The sequence below is a fragment of the Canis lupus genome, chromosome 14 (assembly GCF_048164855.1).
Source record: "Canis lupus baileyi chromosome 14, mCanLup2.hap1, whole genome shotgun sequence".
Classification (NCBI taxonomy): domain Eukaryota; kingdom Metazoa; phylum Chordata; class Mammalia; order Carnivora; family Canidae; genus Canis; species Canis lupus.
Genome location: NC_132851.1, coordinates 29285439 through 29301651, shown reverse-complemented (window position 1 = coordinate 29301651; position 16213 = coordinate 29285439). Strand labels below are relative to the sequence as shown.

At 46.5% G+C, this 16213-nt stretch overlaps 1 protein-coding gene across 4 annotated transcripts in view; it reads left to right on the top strand.

Annotated features, from left to right (window-relative positions):
• The window catches only part of ASAP1 (ArfGAP with SH3 domain, ankyrin repeat and PH domain 1), a 355419-nt gene that overhangs the window by 64191 nt on the left and 275015 nt on the right, over positions 1–16213 (top strand). For 2 of the 4 annotated variants that reach the window (XM_072774514.1, XM_072774511.1), the window contains exons 1-2: positions 10779–10945; positions 14943–15069. In XM_072774514.1, the coding sequence (XP_072630615.1) occupies positions 10782–10945; positions 14943–15069 (291 nt within the window). In that variant the 5' untranslated portion in view covers positions 10779–10781. Of the gene's footprint in view, positions 1–10778; positions 10946–14942; positions 15070–16213 lie in introns of those variants that run through there. The other 2 variants (XM_072774515.1, XM_072774512.1) reach the window with 1 other exon arrangement.

Genomic DNA, 16213 nt, shown 5'->3' with positions numbered 1-16213 from the left:
CCAGCATAACTGCTCTGCTCAGTTTGCCGAAGGCCTAAAAGCCAGCTCATCAAACTTGCTAGAGTTGTGTCTATAGTAAGAGAAAATAGGGGTGCTCCTGTGATCAGAATGCATCAGTTTTGGTGCATGGATTTTGTAGAAATGAATTTGACTCTCTGGGGATCTGTGTGGTTTCTTCCCCAGTTCCTGTGTTCTAGAAGAAATCAGATAGGGTGTGTGTGTGTGTGCGTGCGTGTGTGTGCACGTGCATCCATCCATCCACATGCATACACCTTTTCCTCTTAGAAAAGGAAAAAGTAGGGTAAAAGTTCCACCCAGGTCTGGAGAAAGAACTAAAAAGTTTCTCTGAATTCTCTCTTCTCACTTACTCAATTTATATATTAAATAAATTTATATATTAAATAAATTTATATATATAAATTAATATACACAGATACACTGCCTGTAACACAAAATAATAAAATAAAAGGTTTTTTTGCCCTCATAAGGAATATTTGGGTTACAGCTCTATCCATAATGTGTACAAAATCGGATATATTAAGCTGCAGAAAAAAGAACAGTGTGGAAAAATGTTTCCTTCCTCCAAGTATATCTCTTCACTTACGTCATTGTAGCTGGAATTCTTAATAACCCTATTGAGAAAGAAGGATAACCAAAGAAAACCCATTCCTGACCCAACGATATGATACCAGCCTGCTGTTGGGTTATAAATAATAAATTGACTAGTAAATATCAAATCTGTCTTATGGAAATAAAACAAACAAACGACAAAACTGTGATCCTGTTTCAGCTGTGAAAGGCCACCACCATTTGTCTGCCTGGCAAGGAGAAAAATTCTGGAATTTTAAATGCTTACTTTGGAACGATTGGGCAGAAAATTGATTTTGAAGCAAAGAAGACTTGGAGCTTTATCATCTTACTTCCTATTTGGAATCTGTCCTGTCTCTTCTCTCTTAACCAAATTGTGCAAAGGTTGTGTAAATAAATTTGCCTCTTCAGAAATCCACTCTGTGGGAGCCTGTTGACTCCTCTGTGGCTGTATTTCTGAAGTAATTCCTGAGATGAAATTTAAGGTCTTATAATATGTAATGCCTTTACTCAGTAAATTGAGACCAGTCTTTTCAATGATTCTATAACTCCATAAAGTAGGCCATAGTGACTGCCTTCAGAATAATTCAATAGAATCTCTACGCCTCTGAATATAGAATCTAAAAGAGGACAAGGTGGGGAAGATGACTCTGGTAAAATACTTCTAATTTGATCACTTCTGAGATGAGCTATTTTAATGCATTCTTAGTAGGTTCAGCATGTACACAGGCTTGTTGTTTAAGTTAAGATTAGATTCCAACTGCATATAAACAAAAATCCAAATAACATTAGCAATTAGGTTTTTTTTTTTTTTTTCCTTCTCTCTCTCTCAGACCACAGAGGTCTAGAGAAAGTCCAAAGCCAGATGGTGCCTCTGTGGTTATCAGGGATCCAAGCTGTTTTCTGTCTCTGGTTGAGCCAGCCTTCATATTACCTCGTGTTCCAAAATGGTTGCTGGAGTGTCAGCCATCACATTCTCACTACAGGCAGCAGGATGGAGGAAGAGAAGAAGGGTAACAGGAGTCCTCCTCTGGCCAGATTAGCTCAAAAGTCCTACGTAGCACTTCAGCTTATATCTAACTGGCTAGACTTAGGCACACAGACATACCAGCTGTAATTGAGGCAGGAAGATAGGTCTTTTGGCTGAATACATTACTAACCTGAATCAAATGGGGCTGTGTTACTGAACAAAGACCAGATAGAGGGGACACACATGGTCCCTGCCACATGCAAGCCACTCCAATTACTATTTGTACAAAGAGTATAGTATAGCAGAAAGCACTTGTCCTTTGAAATCAGATGGACTTGTATTTGAATCTTAGCTTCTCCACTCACTACTAGTTGTGAGACCACTTCCTCTGAAAGGAGGAGAATAACCGCTACATTGTAGAGTTGCTTTGCTTTCAGAAGCTTTACTTTTTTTAAAGATTTTATTTATTTATTCATGAGAGACAGAGACATAGGCAGAGGGAAAAGCAGGCTCCATGCAAAGAGCCCAATGTGGGACTCGATCCCAAGACCCCAGGATCACGCCCTGGGTCGAAGGCAGATGCTCAACTGCTGAGCCACCCAGGTGTCCTGTCTTCAGAAGGTTTAAACAAAATCTTGTATAACAAGTGCCTTGTCCATGGGAGATACTGAATCACAGCCATTATAATTGTTATTCTTTTTCCTAAATTTTTAAAAACCTTGATATAGTTGACACACAGTGCTACATTAGTTTCAAGTATACAACACAATGACCCAACTTCTCTGCATACTGTGCTATGATCACAAATGCAGCCATCATCTGCCATCACACACTATAGGTGTTATTATTATTAATGGAGAGTAAGATGTACTTTCTACTGCATCAGCATAATGATGGCTTGTTAAATTGAGATATAATTCGCATAATGTAAAATGTACCTTTTTAAGGTGTATAAGTCAGTCGTGTTCACAAAGTTGTATAACTATCACCATGATCTAATTCCAAAACATTTTCATGATTCCCTAAAAGAAAGCCTGTCACTCTTCCTTCCTCCCTTCCACCAGCCCCTGTCAGCCACCAGCTCTCTGTCTGCTGTGCCTATGGATCTGCTTTTCTGGACGTTTCGTATAAATAGAATCATATCATTTGGGGCTTTTGTGTCTTTTACTAGCATAATGTGTTTTCAAGTTTCCCCTATGTTGTAGCACATACCAGGACTTTATTCCTTTTTGATGGTTGAATAATATTCCATTCTATGGATATACCACATTTTGTTTATCCATTCAGGGCCATGTGGATTGTTTACACTATTTGGCTACTATGAATAATGCTTCTATGAGCATTCATATACAAGCTTTTGTGTGGATGTGTGTTTTCATCTCTCTTGGGTAAATACCTAAGAGTGGAATTGCTGGGTCACATGGTAATCCTGTTTCACCTTTTGAGGACCTACTGGATCATTTTCCAAAGTTGCTACATCATTTTACATTCCCACCAGCAGTATATGAGGTTCCAGTTTCTCTACATCCTCTCCAACACTTGTTACTTTACATCTTTTTCATTATAGCCACACTAGTGAGTGTGAGTGGTGTCTCACTGTGGTTTTGATTTGCATTTCCCTAGTGATTAATAACATGGAACATCTCTTCATATGCTTATATCTTCTTTGGAGAAACATGTATTCAAGTCCCTTGCCTATTTTATTTTTTAATTTATTTCTAAAAGATTTATTTATTTATGATAGACAGAGAGAGAGAGAGAGAGAGGCAGAGGGAGAGGGAGAGGGAGAAGCAGGCTCTATGCTGGGAGCCCAACGTGGGACTTGATCCCAGGACTCCAGGATCGTGCCCTGGGCCAAAGGCAGGGGCTAAACCGCTGAGCCACCCAGGGATCCCCCACCCCCTTGCCTATTTTAAAAATCAGTTATTTATCTTCTTATTGTTGAATAAATCTCTCTTACAAGAGATAACATTTTGGATACTTATCAAGTTTATGATTTGCAAATATTTCCCTCCCCTTCTGTTATGTGTACTATCTAACTTACTTTTTTTTTTTAATTTTTATTTATTTATGATAGTCACACAGGGAGAGAGAGAGAGGCAGAGACACAGGCAGAGGGAGAAGCAGGCTCCATGCACCGGGAGCCCGATGTGGGATTCGATCCCGGGTCTCCAGGATTGCGCCCTGGGCCAAAGGCAGGCGCCAAACCGCTGCGCCACCCAGGGATCCCTAACTTACTTTTTAAAAAAATTTATTTATTTAGTTTGGGGGATGGAGGAGGGGCAGAGGGAGAATGAGAGAGAGAATCCTCAAGCAGACTTCCCGCTGAGCATGGAGCCTGCTGTGGGTCTCTATCCCAGGACCCCAGGATCATGACCTGAGCCAAAATCCAGAGTCAGCTGCTTAACCAGCTGAGCCATCCCGGCAACCTTCTGATTTACTCTTTATAACAATATTTTGAGTTGAATATTGTTACCCCATTTTACAGAGAGGAAGCTGAGGCTCTGAGGCAGTGAACTGCTTGGCCAAGATAACACACCTGCTAACTCAGAAGATGGTACTGAAACCCAGGAAAAGATAAGTCAGGGCTCTTCTACTTTTATTGGTAGAAACCCATGTCAGACCAACTTCTGCTAAAGAAGTTGCTTATATAACTGGGACCTTTAGGGGCTGGCCTGGCAGCAGGCATGGTATATAGATTATGCAGAGCCAGTGATTCAAATGATGTCACCAGGATTCTCTTTGTCCCTCTTTCCTTCCCTCCCTCCAGCTCCTTCTGTCTTTTGGTTAGCATCTTTAAAAAAAAAAAAAAAAAAAAAAAGATTTTATTTATTTATTCATGAGAGACACAGAGAGAGAGGCAGAGACATAGGCAAAGGGAGAAGCAGGCTCCCTGCTGGGAGCCCAATGCAGAACTTGATCCCAGGACCTTGAGATCACGACCTGAGCTGAAGGCAGATGCTCAACCGCTGAGCCACTCAGGCGTCCCTGGTTAGCATCATTCTTAAGCACGCTCTCTCATGTGTGGCAAAGATGATCACCAGTAGCTGAAGGCTTACTAATAAGTCCTTTGAGCTAGAGTATATCTCTTTTTACCCAGTTCTCTTTATGGAGAACTGCTCCATAAAGCTCCCTGATTGGCCTTGCTGAGGCTGATTGCTTATTGATGAGAATACCCATTAGTGCTGCTTTCAGGAATCTAAGATTCTCTGAGTAGACAGCCAGGACCCAGCCCACTTGTTGGGCATTTGGAAACTTATGATTGACAATCTCTGGAGAGTCATGTGGAGTCTGGGAGCGGATAGTTCCTAAAAGAAAAGGATATGAAGGACAGACAGAAAAAATAGCTGGTGTCCTGTCCTGCAAGGTCTGTCTGAACTGCTAAATTCAGGATGCTGAAATGAGTTGGGAGTAAATGAAAGTTAATTCCTAAAGGTAGATATTGGGAAAAAAATCAGTTGGTTCATAAAATAAAAGATACTGAAAATAATCATCTCCAGATCCAATCAACAGTGTGTTCTCTGCTGTCCACTTAAACATAGCAATTTTGTAAAGTAGTTTGTATAATAACCTCTAAATCCCTACGGCCAGAGCAATAAGACTAATTTTTCAAAAAAAAATAAATAAATAAAAAGCAGGGAACAGAAGCTAGATGTATCTGTCAGAAGGTTTGCTAGCAATTGTAGAGGATTGTTTTTTTTTTTTTAATCAGAGCCCCTAGTGTGATGTGGAATGTTCACATTTGAGAAAGATGTTAACCAAATAGCATATGCTAAGAAGAAAGCTCTGCAGTGGGTGGGCAATTTTCCTTTTTCAAATAGAGCGATGCCCTACATTTGACATAATTAGGAAAAAAATTCTGTTATAATACAGCTCATTGTTATGTGGGTTTAAATACCTTGCAGGTGAAATCATACTTTTGAAAAGCAACAACTGGATACTGTGATAGATTCATATAACATAGGGTGCCTCAAACAGGGCCTCCCCAGCCCGGAACCAATGGACTACGGACTGCTGATGGCTTGCAAGGTGGATCTGAAGACAGAGTTGGTGGCCTTGTGGCATTTGGAGTTGGTTGTAACACTGATGTCATAAAGGAATTCATCAAATTATAGGATGTTATTGTCCTAGTACCTGAGAGCTTGTGCCCCAGGCTCCTGGTTTGAACTACAAGGAAAAGGCCAAAGGAGGTGAAATTATTTGGCTCTGCAAAAGGAGCTGATCTGTCTGGCATTCCATGTTCCTTCTCAATGCCAAAGTCATAAATAGCTGTCATTTATCAAAGTTTTCTTCTTGAGTAGTGTTTCAGATGATCAGCAGCTTTGAAAAGTGCTCATGAAAGTAGGTCTAACTGGGCTTTGGACAAATCAGAGAGAGAGCCATACATGAAACGACCTTTCTTTCTTTCTTTCTTTCTTTTTTTTTTTTTTTTTGAACTTTATATTCATAGGTCACCTATTTGAAATACATATTTATTTCTGTTTGGATTCTCTGAACATTTCCTCAGTTGTGATGAAAATTTGTGTCTCTGCCTGCATATGAGGACAGGGACTGTCTTGTGTATCTTCTTGGCTCCCAAGGAGCCTAGCATAGGACCTGTTTAGAATACAAGTGGTGATATTTGTAGCTAGCATTTATTGATCATTTTCTATATGCCAGGCACTGTGCTAATAAGCACTTTGCTTGGAGTATCTCGGTTACGCCTCACAATGACCTTATGAGAGAAAGGTCTTCTTGTTATTCTTCTTTTAAAGGTAAAGAAATTGATGTTAAATACTTTGTTTTAAGTTAACAATCCCTGTGAAGTGGCAGGGCGGGGACTTGAACTCAGGTTGTCTGAATCCAGATTACTCACTGTTAGCCACCAGAAAGGTTATCTTTCTATGAACTGATGGGTTCCAACAGAATGTCTCTACCCATTGGGGAATGTCCTTAGGTACTCAGGTCACAATGGTCTCATGTCTGAAAATGCCCAAGGCAGGAAGGATTTGTCAATCCAGAAGTAAAGTGGACTTGGTCAAAGAAGAAGTCTCCCCTGTGCTCTGCACAAGCTGCAGGGCTGCTGGGATCAGAGAGGAGCGGGTTGTTTAAAAAAGAAAAGTCACCACTTCCCACTGTTAGCACAGAACATCTCTCTCCTTGGTCCTCATGACTTCTTATCTCTTACTGAGGGGTCCTTAAAGGAGGGAGGAGAGGATGGGAGGAAGTAAAAGGCCCATCCACTGACTTGAATTGCCCTCGAGCTCCCCAGTTTACCTGGCTTTGGAGAGAAGGAAAGAAAACGAGACAAGAGAATAAAAACAGGAGGAGGAGTACCACTCCAGTCCTGCAGTGTACCCACAATCTTCTTGCTCAAAATTAGGGGTGTCGGTTCACTGATCTTGTGCTAGATTTTATGCAGTTACGGTTTTTAAATAGTAGGCAAATGCCTCTAAGCGTTCCTTGATACTGTGATGCAAAGGTGAGCAGAGTGTTCTTACATGGGAGGGGGGGGATCAGGTATTTTTCTGAAGACACGGTCTTGAGTCCCTTCTCTAAAATGTAACTGGGAAAGGAGGAGGAGTAGGGGGAGCCTTGGGAACCAGGATACCTGGGATCTGGCCCTGGTTCCCCACAAATCTTCTGGGGAAGTGGCTCTGATAGTCTGTGATGATTTCAATGATGAAAGCAACTTGGAGAACCACAATTCCTCCTTCTAGTTCTCCTCCCAATTCCTCCCACACCCCTGCCCCAGTGAATGCTCATTTATTCATCCATCCATCCATCCATCCATCCATCCATCCATCCATCCATTCATTCTTCTTCTTTTCACCTATTCAGTGAGCATCTTTCAAGCGTTTAGGGCTCTGGGATTGTAATAGTGAATAAAAAATCCTCTGCTCTCAAGGAGCTCACAGTCTGGTTGGGGAAATATAAATATTTGAAAAATGGTGCCGTGGAAAGGAGTCCTAAAAGAGGCATGTTCTCAGTCTTGAGATAGCACAGAAAGTGGGCCTGAGTGTGATGAAGTCTCAGTGGAAAACAAAACATGTTCGTCAAAAAGAAAAGAAAAGAAAAGAAAAGTACCTTGGATGTTCTGTAAGTTCTCATTTTTCAGGTTAATGTGTGTTTTTCAGAAATAAACTAAGATTTAAAACCACTCACTCCTGTAGATTGCAGGTTTTTAGGAACCCCATGTAACACCACGATTCTTCTTCACTGGAGGTTGTTGTACTCATATTAGAAATGATGTAGTTCATAAAAGGGAGCTGGTTCAATCCAAAACACATTTATTGGGAGCCCCTGGGGGACTTGTACTAGGCAGTGCCTTCTGTGGGCCGAAGCCGGCGGGGTTTACATTCAGACTGAATGTGCACGGTAGTTCTCCACTGATTAATCGTTGACCTTGAGCAGCTTGTGCATGTCTCTGAGCTCTCTCAGCAGAAAGCATGAGGAGATTTCAGGAGACGGTGCTTGTAAAATGCCAAGCCTCGGCCCCCAGGAACCTCGGGGATGTAGGTGATACACAGAAGGATAGATTCAGTCCCCCAGCGCCCTCAGGGGTTGACAGTCTGGGAATTTTGTAGTGCAGGAAAATCAGTAGGAAGATCTGAGTTCTGAGCTGAGCCCTGCCACCCACAAAGCCACTTGTCCCTGGGGTGGTGCTGTCTTCTCTGGGTATAACAAGTCTGAAGTCCCTCTGCATGATGCCAGCATCCTCCACTGCTTCTGCAGAGTGAGAAAAAACTATCTTGCAAGCATCCACGGGAAGATTAGTCTCACCTGGAGGAATGGGCAAGGGGGTGCTCTCCAGACCAGTCAAGCTTGCATTTGAGTTGGGTTTGTAATGAGTTTGTAATAACCTGTAGACTCTATGCAAGAGAAAATTATCCTGGGGCTATGGACCGTCTGACTTGGATGAGCTTGTGGCGCAAGGTGGCTAATTGCACGGACTGTGAAATCAGACTGGTCAGTTTGCCAGGTGACCTCTAGGCTTCAGATTTTCCCCTCTTGTAAAATGGGGACAATGTCAGTACCTGCTTTATAGAGTTGCTGTGAGTATTTAGTGAGGTCAGGCCTGCAATGACTCAGAACAGTGCAGGGCATATAATAAGCACAACAATTGTCAGTTGATAGGATTTCACAGGACAGACAGAAATATATTCCTGAGTTCATTCAGTTGATATTTATACTATGAGCCTTCGGGTTCCAGCACTCTATCTGATCCTTCTCTTGTCTCCATCAGAAGGAACAGTCAGGGAACCGGGAGGTGGAAGAGAAAGTGTTTTTTTGTCTACAAATCAACCAAGTTCTCCTCTTTACTTCCTGAGAAACACTCAAGCGGTTTACTTGGAGGATTTAAATTAAGTACATTTGGGACTAGAATAGGCTTTTTATTTTTTTTTATTGCATGAAATTGCACGAGTGCATTTGGGAAACACTCATACAAGGCACCCGACAAAAGCAGGCTTTATTTAGCTTAGGTATAGAATATGGCAACAGGAGCCTAGCAGTAAAACACGTGAAATCAAATGCATCCCTCTCTCCCTCCGCCTGCTCCCCACCCCCACTCTGCAGCGCTTTCCTCTCTTCTAGCACTTCATTAAGATGATTGAAAACGAAGTCATAAGTTATCAGGTAAAATAAGGAAATAAGAATACTTTCTCTGGTTGCCTGGGTTGGGAAAAACATCTAACAGAGTAGCACTATGGGAAGTATAGTCAAGAGACCAATTTTGCAGGCTGTGGGAAAAGCCTGCCAGGCTCAGGGATCTAACTTGCAGTGAGATTTCGCTGTGTCTCAGTTTCCATTATTATACTCCCACATCAGGACTGTTATATGAATGAATTCTGATGCTGCGTACGTAACCACCAGTGCAATGCCTGGCCCGGGGTGGGAGCTCAGAAAGTGGTAGCACAGTAGCCGCAGGTGTGTCTCTGGTAAATCTGAGATAATTACACTGACTTTATTAAAGTTGTTATGAAGTTTAAAGAAGGAGATGTGTGGGGGTGCCTAGGTGGCTCAGTTGGTTAGACATCTGACTCTTGATTTCAGCTCAAGTTGTGCTGTCAGGGTCCTGGGATCAAGCTTGGTGTCTGTCCGGTGTCTGGCCTCCACTCGCAGTGGGGAGCTTGCTTAAGATTCTCTCTCTTCCTCTGCCCCTCTCTCTGCTCAGCTCTCTCTCTCTCTCTCTCAAAGAAATAAATCTTAAAAAAAAAAAAGAATGATATATGTGTCCAAAATCCTAATTCTATTCACTAAGCAAAGTGTCAGATGTACAGCAGGTATGTTTCTTTTCTTTTTTCTTTTTTTGGAAGGAATATCAGAATTTATATCTCCAGATGAGGTTTTCAATAGTCCCATACTATCCAAAAAGCATTGTCTACTATGATATCTCAGATCTTGACTGACACTTTATATGACCTAATTAACTGAAGTCTCAGAGCACTAATGCATAGTTATTATCATTGCTCCCATTTTTTGGACGTGAAAACTGAGACCCAGAAAAGTGAATTCCTTCCATAAGGTCTTATAGCTGCTGTGGAGCAGAGATGTGATCCCACGTTCCTCTTAGCTAGAACTCATGCTCCTGAAAAATAAATAAATTCCTGAAAAGTAAGTAAACTTAAAACAAATGAAATTCATACAGCTTATAACTCATGCTCCTGCAAAGTAAATGCCCTGTTCTATCCTCTAGAAGCTGCCTTGCCTGGAATGTCCTTTTTTAAAAATAGGAACTGTATTCCATGAAATTGAGGCTTTTGTTTTATGGCCTCTAACTCATTTCTGATCCTGGTTAGTATTCACTCTGTTGGACTCTAGATACTGGTTATTTACTTCCAAAGTCCAAAACCATCACGAATGGATTTGACCTCCCAGAGGATACTTACAAGAATAAGCTAAGTCTCTGAAGAGGATTCCCAAATCTGAGATCTCATACTTTGGGAATTGCTATGCGGCCTCCCCCTCCCCTGCTTTTTTCCTCCTCCAGGTGACTAATTTAGATGTATCTGAGTCCTGGAATGAAAAGAAATGTATTTATAGTCATACTTCATGTGAAAAGCAAGTTCAAAGGGAACTAACATTGGTTGATTATTCACTATGCGTCAACTGCTTTATCCACATCCCCTCAGTTTATTTCCCCCAATACCCTGTAGTGTATAGTTTTATTATCACGCTAAGTTTGCAGAGGAGAAGAGAAGGGAGATAATCTAGAGATCCCAACCCTGGTCCACGTAACATAATGCATATTCTCTTCCCACAGTGTTGCCCCTGTCCCTTGAAGGCACTGGGAGCTTTTGAAGAAGGATGTAAATTCCATCCCATCAGGTTGGGATGTTGGCTGGCACTGTTGATCTTGCTCCCAGAGAGCATCCCAAACTCCCCACCTCCACTCTCGCATCCCTGGTACGTTGTTGGACATCTTGCAAATGCACCCCCTTGGTTGTTAGGTAGGTGGGCCGGAGTGAAGCCTGTACTTGGAAATAGAAGTCTGGCAATTCTCCGATGGCAATGGAGTCAGTAAGTGCTGTCGCTGTCCATGAAAATAAGCCACCACTCTTTTTACTAAAGCATGCTACAGGGACTACTGTCTTACCCCAGTCAGCAGTGCTCAGAGTAAGAAACTGCAGGAGAAGCGTGAGGGTGCTTAACTGCATTGATGGGGATGATGATAACAAAGATGAAGTATGCTTCATACAAAGCTGGGCACACACAAGTATACGTATGTGTGTGTGTTCCTGGACCTGGAGAGGATGATATATATTCCCAAGCAGCTCCACACAAAGAAATCCAGCGTTTTAAGTTTTGCCTACATCAGACTCTCTATTCACTTTGAGATATCCAGGAATAGTTTTCAGGCTATTTGAGAAAATGAGAGGTGCAGATGGCTTGCACTGGGACATGGTTTTAAATTTAAAGAGGATTATGGCCCATGAACCCCAGAAATTGTGGGTAGAGGTGTGAACCTTTGAAATTCTAATTGCATACCAGTCTGAGGGAGGTATATGCTTACCCTGGCACAATATCTCATTGTTCACGTATTCCTTTCCTGGCCAGAGGAGATGGGGAGGAGGAGAAGTATAACATAATCCCCAAGTGAAACTGAAACAATTGATGGCAGCATTTTGAGCTCTCCAGTGAGTTCAGTCTGGAAAGAAATCCCCGGCTGTTTACCATTGCAGCTAGCTTAGCTTCTCGTAATAAACTTTATTCCTTGCGTTGTAGAGCTGGGGGTATACACAGACTCGGCTCCAGCTGGAAGGGATCTGTGTGGTCATTTTGGCACACCCACCCCTTTATTTTATAAGTGATGGCACAAAGACCCTAGGTGACAGCATCAGTTATTAGGAGAGAAAGCTCTGGAATCCAGGGCTCTGGGAACCGAGGCAATTATTCACTGACTCTAGGCTTTTAATAACAGCTCATATTTATCAAGTGTTTATATATGTCAAACATGCAGGATGGAAGGAGCAACCAACCCAGTGGAGGTGATAGGCATTAGATGACTTGCAATACAGAGGAGAACAGAATAAATACAAAATCAAAGTCAAAACGGATTTCCAGCCTAGAGGAAGTCTTTCCTGGAGTGGATGTTAAGTCTGAGTGCTGGGTGTTATACTCCACTGCTTCTTAGGGTAGCATAGGGTTACTGAGATCAGAGAGCTTAATTAGCCCAAGTTAGTAGGAGCCATATTTGCTCCAAGTCACAGGACTTGCCAGATGTAGGATGCTAAGGTGAGTATGCAGAAAAAGAGGTAAGATTTTCTTCTGAGTGACTCATACTCCAAAAGCTCATTTTCTGTCAAACACTGCCAACAAGCAAGTGACCTCCAGGTGCTGGGCTTCAACTGCTTGCTGTTGCCATCTGGCTGTCTCCCCAGAACCTCAACAAAACTTTTTTTTTTTTTTTTAAAGATTTATTTATTATTTGAGGGGGGTGGGGCAAGGGGAGAGAGTCTTCAAGCAGACCCCCTGCTGAGCATGGAGCCCAACACTGGGCAAGATCATGAACTGAGCCAAAACCAAGAGTTGGATGCTTAACTGACTGAGCCACCCAGGTGCACCCCTCAAAACCAAACTTTTAAAGGGCTAATAAGGAGAAAGTGAGTGCCTGTTTATTTACTTATTTTTTAGAATGTCTCTCAAGGTTCATTTCTCAACCCTTTACTTTGCCAGAGAAAAATCTTTATTCACATCCGCTGTCGTCTGAACTTCTTCCTATAGTTAACTGAAACCCTTGCCTACCTGATATTAATGAGTACTTTGCTGGCGGCGTACTCCAGCTTCCGTACAGCCAACACAGGCAGACCAAACTCCTCGAACTCATTTCATAATGGCTTTCCTGTGCACAAAGTACTTTCTCAGCCATTATTATTTTACATCCTCACGGGATTGATTAATCTGCACATGAGGCAACTGAAGGCCAAGATCCCATAGCTAACATGTCTTTGGGACATGGCCTCTTGTTCTCTTTTCTGCTCAAGATGTCACCTGCCAGAGAGGTCTTCTCTGAACATTCCTTATACTGTAGCACCTCCATCACTTTCTTACTTTATATGTATTCCATGTTGTATCACATGATTTGTTGGATACCTCTTTCCCTACTAGAAGGGAAGCTTCTAAGAGCAGGGACATTGTCATTACTGAATCTCCAGGGCATGTCGTAGGCCCTTAGCAAGTATTTGTGGACAGTAAGGTGATGCATTTTGATTTGACAAGCACTTGGCTACTTCTCTGTGCCAGGCCCAATGCTAGGCAAGGTCCCTGCCTTGGGTCACTCCATTGTAGTTGTGGGTAAGGACCAGATAACACTTAGCCACACAAGATGGCAGGAACTCAGGCCTAGGGGAGGCCACAGAGCCAGCCTTCTGCCCTAAGGGGGTGGTGCATTTGGAGACGAGTTTATAAGACTGCAATAAGGCTTCAATGAGAGGGATGGTGGGAAGCTTCCCAAGGGCCTAGCTTTCTTCTTCTTTTCTTTTTAAAACCAATTTTATCCAAAATCAGTGGTGAGACATTAAATGGGATTCTTTGGACTAAGTAGACCGAGCTAGTTAAAACAGCCATCTGCCAGGACCGAGGAATGAACAATCTGTTGGTACTTCGTCCGCTGAAATTTGGCATCTGCTGGGCATTGTACATACACCATTTGCACCTCCGGAAATACCTTTTGCGCTCTTGACCCTCGTGTGTCCTGCGGGCTAAAAAAAACAACAAAAAACTTACATGCAAATGGAAGATTAGAGAATTATAAAAAAAGGCAAAAAAAAAAAAGAAAAAAGAAAAAATCTTTTCATTTGTCTTAGCATTGTAGCAGCACAGAACTCGCCTCCCAAGGACGCTGCCCGGGACCGAGGGCGGGAGGCAGGCGAGCGCGCGGGTTGCAGCCGGAGCCCCGGGGGCCGCCGCCGCCCCCGCCGCCCCCGCGCCCGCCCCCGCGCCCGCGCCCCCCCTTCCATCCTCGGTCCGCGGCCCTCGCAGCAGGAGGCGGCGCTCCCGGCCTGGCTGCCTGCACCCACTCGGGACTAAAAAAGAACGCGCACAACTTTTTTTGGTCCCTTTTCTCGCAGAACGCAGGCGTAACGAGCTCGCTGAAGTAACCGCTCCGGGGGCGGGGGCGGGGGCGGGGGCGGGGGCGGGGCGCAGGCTTCCGGAGCCCCCCCCCCCGAGCCGGGCCGCACCCCCACCCCCGCCGCCCCCCGACCGGGGCGCCCGAGTCGGAACGATGCCCGGGGAGGCGGGGGCGGGGCGAGGGCTGTGTGGGCGGGGCTCGTGGGGGGCGGGGCGAGGCCCGTGTGGGCGGGGCGCGGGCGGCGGGGGCGGGGCGAAGGGGCGCGGGCGGCGGGGGCGGGGCGCGGCGGGCGGCGGCGCGTGCGCAGAGCACTTCCTTGTTTGTCCCCGTGACTGTAGCGGGAGCGCCGCCTGCCCGCCGCCCGCCGCCCGCCCTCCCTGCATCCCGCCCTCCCGCCCGCGGGAGTGTGCGCTCGGGCAGTCCGTCGGTGTCCTCGCCGCCGCCTGTCAGAGCGCCCCGGGAGGCAGCGCCGGCCGGCCCGAGCCCCGCCGAGCGCCGCGCCCCCTCCCCCGCCGCCGGCATGAGCACAGGGAGGCGGGTCCCCGAGAGCCCCCAGCCTCGCGCGCCGCTCGGAGTTTGAAGCCCCGCCGCCCGCTGCACCCGCTGCGCCCGCTGCGCCCGCTGCACCCGCTGCACCCGCTGCAGCCGCCGCGCCCGCCCTCTCTGCCGCCGCCGCCGCCGGGGACGGGGACGGGGACGGGAGCCGCGCCAGGCCGGGCGCCGGGTGGCAGGCTGCGCGGGGCGTTCATGAGCCGCCGGGCGGCCCGCGGCCCCGGGAGCCTGCGCCGTGACTCACTCCCCGCCCCCGCTTGTGTCTCGCCCCCCCGGCAGGATGCCGGACCAGATCTCCGTCTCCGAGTTCATCACCGAGACCACCGAGGACTACAACTCGCCCACCACGTCCAGCTTCACCACGCGGCTGCACAACTGCAGGAACACCGTCACGCTGCTGGAGGAGGTAGGTCGGGGCCGGCGCCGCCCCCCCCCACCCCCCCCCCGGGGACCCCGGCCCCTCCGCCGGGGCGCCTCGCTGCCCCCGCTCGCAGCTGGATCGGCTGCATTTCCGAGCGGGAGGGATGTGGGGGGGCTGGGGCAGCCACACCCCCACCCCCACCCCCTCACCTCCGGCTCCCAGGTGAAGAGGGGGACTTGAGGTGTGCAGCCCCCCGCTCCGTTGGCCGGGGCGCTGGAGGCGGGGAGAGGATGGAGCGAGCTCCTGGTACCCTAGGAAAAAGAAGAGGCAAGTCCTCTCCTTGTCTCGTGGGTGCCCTACTGCCAGGCTCTTTCCACATCCTTCTGACCCCGTCCTACCCCGCGAAGTAAGTGGCGTCAGGCCCCAGAGGGCAGAGGGAGGCGAAGCAGCACGGCCAAGGTCACCAGCGAGGGACCGAGAGATGGTCCCTGAGTGCCCCTCTCCGTGACTCGGCTCCGCCAGGCGAGCTGAGCTGCATAGGCAGGGGCCCACGGGATTAAAACCCCAAAGGATCGAGAGGAGACTCGGGCTGGCATTGCCTCCACCCCAGGAGTCTCCCCGCAGCCAGTCTCTGGTGCCTAAACCCTGGGTTGGAAAGAGAGATCTGTGCAGACAGACAGGTTCCCCTCCCGGCTCCCAGCACCCGAGGGAGGGTTTGGTTCTGCCGAGGCTGCTGCGCCAGCAGGACTTGCCCGCAGGGCGCTCCTAAGCTGTGAAGGAAGACCCGAGGCTGAGGCTGCCGGGGAAGAGCTGGCCAGAACGGGAGAAGGGAGGGGGGGTCTGACCCTGCAGAAGGACAGCTCCCCTTATCTAGACCCTCCAGAGAGGCATTGTGGGTGTCCTGGGCAGGGCCAAGGGCATGGCGATTTCCTTTAAAATTGAAGTGAATTCGTGATAGGCCAGGGTGGGTAGGTAAGGAGGAACCCGCAAACCCAAGGGCTGCAAAAGCCTCTGAACCTCCATAAAAATAGGACATTTGCCCTGGAACTCTGCACCATCTGTAAGTGCCATAAAGCACCACTCCCCTCCAAACAAGCCAAGCCTATTTCAATCGGAAAAGACAGCAGTGGGGGGGGGGGGGGGGGGGTGGAATTTAGGAAGGCAGATCGTTTTCCTGGGGTGGATTATC